This window comes from Penaeus japonicus, unplaced genomic scaffold (genome assembly GCF_977035675.1).
Source record: "Penaeus japonicus unplaced genomic scaffold, GWHDUDI00000001_assembly GWHDUDI00000030, whole genome shotgun sequence".
Lineage (NCBI taxonomy): Eukaryota > Metazoa > Arthropoda > Malacostraca > Decapoda > Penaeidae > Penaeus > Penaeus japonicus.
The window spans coordinates 6,199,256-6,204,255 of NW_028234432.1; the positions used below are offsets into that span (position 1 = coordinate 6,199,256).

At 37.8% G+C, this 5,000-nt stretch overlaps 1 protein-coding gene across 4 annotated transcripts in view; it reads left to right on the top strand.

Annotated features, from left to right (window-relative positions):
* Window positions 1-4,921: 4,921 nt before the first annotated feature.
* Window positions 4,922-5,000, top strand: part of LOC122255751 (uncharacterized) — a 1,932-nt gene continuing 1,853 nt past the window's right edge. For all 4 annotated transcript variants that reach the window (XM_043020024.2, XM_086554896.1, XM_086554895.1 and 1 more), the window contains exon 1: window positions 4,922-4,983. In XM_043020024.2, the coding sequence (XP_042875958.2) occupies window positions 4,963-4,983 (21 nt within the window). In that variant the 5' untranslated portion in view covers window positions 4,922-4,962. The remainder of the gene's footprint in view (window positions 4,984-5,000) is intronic.

The window sequence follows — 5,000 nt, forward strand, 5'->3', positions numbered from 1 at the left end:
TCTGTAAATTCATATAGTCTTGCTATTACGACAGACATGAAAAGTCTTTTGTTTACTCTAATAATCCTACGGACACTTTGATGCTTACAGAATTAATACTAAATACGATTTGAATGGTGAATGAATCATGGAAAAACATACGTTATTTTTAGTCCTTTTATTAAGCCCAGTTATATGGCTTCATGCTCGACGTCTGAGGTTTTCCCGAGGACCATGACTCATAGCTTGAAAAACCATGAAACAAGTTAACCACATTTTATAACTGTGGTTTATTGTACTCGCGAGCTCATATCCACTGTTTATAAAGGACTAGAAAAAACAAAGTCCCATCGTATATATTCCATCACCATTCCGGTTATGAAAACGAAAAGTCATGTCATGATTACAGTTTGATAAAAAAGAAAAAAAAATCTGCATAAGAGGCGAGAATCCTAGCTTCAAGAGACAAGAGTCTTTCCCTCAAAAAAGCATCAAGAGTTCCAAGAGTCGTCGTCCCAAAAGACAGAAGTCCTTCCACAACTCCAAAAAGAAACAAGAATCTTCGACACAGAACAAAACCGACCTCGTTCTGTGAAACATAAGAATCAACACCTCAGACCACAAGATTCTTCGCTCTCAAAGACAAAAAGTCCTCTACCCAAAAGAGAGAGAGAATCCCTCCCATATGAAACAAAAGTCCTAACCCCTAGAGGTGTGTCTCAAGAGTCTTCATCCACCCCAAGAGTCCTCATCCACACCAAGAGTCCTCATCCACCCCAAGAGTCCTCATCCACCCCAAGAGTCCTCATCCACACCAAGAGTCCTCATCCACCCCAAGAGTCCTCATCCACCCCAAGAGTCCTCATCCACCCCAAGAGTCCTCATCCACACCAAGAGTCCTCATCCACCCCAAGAGTCTTCATCCACCCCAAGAGTCCTCATCCACCCCAAGAGTCTCCATCCACCCCAAGAGTCCTCATCCACACCAAGAGTCCTCATCCACCCCAAGAGTCCTCATCCACCCCAAGAGTCCTCATCCACACCAAGAGTCCTCATCCACCCCAAGAGTCCTCATCCACCCCAAGAGTCCTCATCCACCCCAAGAGTCCTCATCCACCCCAAGAGTCCTCATCCACCCCAAGAGTCCTCATCCACCCCAAGAGTCCTCATCCACCCCAAGAGTCCTCATCCACCCCAAGAGTCCTCATCCACCCTAAAGAGTCCTCATCCACCCCAAGAGTCCTCATCCACCCCAAGAGTCCTCATCCACACCAAGAGTCCTCATCCACCCCAAGAGTCCTCATCCACCCCAAGAGTCCTCATCCACCCCAAGAGTCCTCATCCACCCCAAAGAGTCCTCATCCACCCCAAGAGTCCTCATCCACCCCAAAGAGTCCTCATCCACCCCAAGAGTCCTCATCCACCCCAAGAGTCCTCATCCACCCTAAAGAGTCCTCATCCACCCCAAGAGTCCTCATCCACCCCAAGAGTCCTCATCCACCCCAAAGAGTCCTCATCCACCCCAAGAGTCCTCATCCACCCCAAGAGTCCTCATCCACCCCAAGAGTCCTCATCCACCCTAAAGAGTCCTCATCCACCCCAAGAGTCCTCATCCACCCCAAGAGTCCTCATCCACCCCAAGAGTCCTCATCCACCCCAAGAGTCCTCATCCACCCTAAAGAGTCCTCATCCACACCAAGAGTCCTCATCCACCCCAAGAGTTCTCATCCACCCCAAAGAGTCCTCATCCACCCCAAGAGTCCTCATCCACCCCAAGAGTCCTCATCCACCCCAAGAGTCCTCATCCACCCCAAGAGTCCTCATCCACCCCAAGAGTCCCTCTCAGAACTCCCAGAAAGGCTCGCGACGGACTTCGATCGAGTCAGTCAGCGGCGTTCCCGTGACCCCGCGTCTCGCCCTGGCAACAAGGGTCACGGACGCAAGGCGGGGAAACCTGATGGAAGTGATACGGACCGCGAGAGATGGATGGAAGAAGAATCACGTTATTTCGACCACCAAGGACAATTATTTATTTATATACTTCTTTGTCACTGTTGTTGTTGCTTTTGTGTATCAGTGACCATTCAAGAGTAAGTTTTTTTCCTGCACAGTAGAGCTGAAAATCTTGTTGTTTTTTAAATCTAAAAAATATTAAGAAAATGGTAAATAAATTATAGTTTCCCTCTATACACATACTGGACCCAGACACAAAGCAACCTTGATAACTTGTTTATATTCTGTCTTGCTTCGCGATCGAGAGAGTAACATATTTTGCTCAAATAATAGGTTTACTGACATTTTGTTGATATGCATTTACGATAAATATACATTTCTTAAAACGTTGAAGATCGACTATTCTATGATCCATTGAAATTACACACTAAACATTATCTTAATAGGTCGGTTGTTTCATTATGTTCATGATAGTTTATAGGAGTCTAAGATCTTTTAATCCAACGGTCTTTGATAACTTTGATGCAGCGCATTCAAAACACGAGCGAATAACTATCATCTTTATTATTTTTCTTGACCAAAACGACAACAACAAAGGATATTACATTTTGTTTACAAGGATATTATAAACAATGACCTTAGTTCAGTGATCGTTTTTTTTTTTTTTTTTTTTTTGGGGGGGGGGTAATTTGATTTTTCTTATTTTCATTTTTATTCTTCAACGTGAAGTGGAAATAAATAGAAATCATATTTCTCTATCCGTATTGTCATTATGATATTATGACATGAATCTGATCATTCTTATTTCATCACGGATAATTTCTTCTCCTCCTTGGACTCAGTGTATTGAAAATATCTACTTTCAAACAATGTATATATACAAACTCAAGATTAAAAATAGGACGGAACTGTGATAATACGATTGTACCTTAAATTATGCTGACGTTTCTGGAGGTGATGTATTATACAACAATTGTCTCGTGTCTACTCGTCGTTCTCTTTCTTCTTTTTCTTACGCTTAAAAATATCAAAATATACCAAATGATGATACTCAAAAATAATACCAAATACCAACCATTCTTAGTCCTGTTTGTATGTTTATCCTGATATTCGTTTTCGTTATATTCCTCCTAATTCTATCATTTATCATTTGTTATTTCTTCGTTCTTAAAACTCACTTGTGTCTGATAATTCTTTTCGATATAGACATCAAAGTTAGGTTGATTATTTCTCTTTCACTCACTCACTCTCTCTCTCTCTCTCTCTATATATAGCTCTATATTCTTATTATCTCTTATATATATTTATATATATATATATATATATATATATATATATATATATATATATATATATATATATATATATATATATATATATATATATATATATATATATATATATATATATAATATATATATATATATATATATATTATATATATATATATATATATATATATATATATATATATATATATATATATATATATATATATATATATATAATATATATATATATATATATTATATATATATATATATATATATATATATATATAATCATATATATATATATATATATATATAATTATATATATATATATATATATATATACATATATATATATATATACTTATACTGTGTATATATATATATTTCTCTCTCTCTCTCTTCCTTCTGAAAACATCCCTGTTGTTTCATGTCAGACATGAAACAACATAGTTAGAAGCTCATTACTCCATTCACAGTAGAGCCTGGTAAGCCAGTTATAGTAAGTACTTACCATCATTTAATCATCTTTCATTGGCTTAGACGACTAGCAAGATGAAAAACAGAAGCCACTTGAAAGGGAATGGTTATTTAATATGGAAGAGAATGGCAGCGGAAACTCATCGACGGAACATCGCTCTATTTATTGAGGGGATATGTTACTATTGCTTCTAACCAGGGGAACTATAATGTTGAATGTTCCTTTTTGTTCGTATTTGTATCTCTCTATTCTCTAGTAATAGTATTATAATCAGGCAAATAGATATAACTAAAACAATCCTTAGAATAATACCATGAAATACGGTAACCTTGGAAATTATTTTCATACGTTTTCATTTCTGTATAAATTTTTCGTGCTTTTTCGAGTCGCTTCTCCTAATACGATTTTTTTTTTTAATTACGTCAAACTTCAAAAGTTTTTTTCATGTTCAAAGACCATGATTTATTGATCATAAAATACGAAAGTGCAAGCCTTTCTTTGACGGCGTAACACGACCAGTTTATCACGAGAAAATTAAAATATAACACTATGTATGTGTATCTGTGTGCGTCTGTGTGTGTGTGTGTGTGTGTGTGTGTGTGTGTGTGTGTGTGTGTGTGTGTGTGTGTGTGTGTGTGTGTGTGTGTGTGTGTGTGTGTGTGTGTGTGTGCGTCTGTGTGTGTGTGTGTGTGTGTGTGTGTGTGTGTGTGTGTGTGTGTGTGTGTTTGTGTGTGTGTGTGTGTGTATGTGTGTATGCGTGTCTGCACTCCATTACAATCAACCTACGTTTTCCTTGTAAATTGCAGCAAGGAACAAAAACCAACATACAAATATTTTCCGGATAATTCAACATTAGAGCGTTTAGTTGACATTTATAAAAATAATTACATCGGTTAATATGCAAAAAAAATACACAAAGCCGTGTTCAAGGTTCTCACGACTGAACATTTCTTAAAGGCTTTTGGTTTTCCCGTCTGCGGTGCAAGATTTAGTCTAATGTTGCAGCGTGTTTACTTTTCTTTCCTCGTCTCGATAGCAACGAAAGTATTCCTTAAAAATGAAGATTTTATACGAAGGGAAAGTTTACTTGAATCAGATCAATAGAAGGGAGTGTGATTGAACATAAAATATGTAGTGTTTCGTCTATCTTTTCCAAATTCTAATGCATATGTAGGTATCTGGCAACCGCTCCTTCTCAAAGGGATAAGAAGTATAAAAGCTCAAGCGGATATTATTCTTCATCAGGTGTTCTTTCTGTTCACCGAGAGCTGAACATCATGAAGAACTATCGTGCTTTGGTGAGTATATCGCAAAT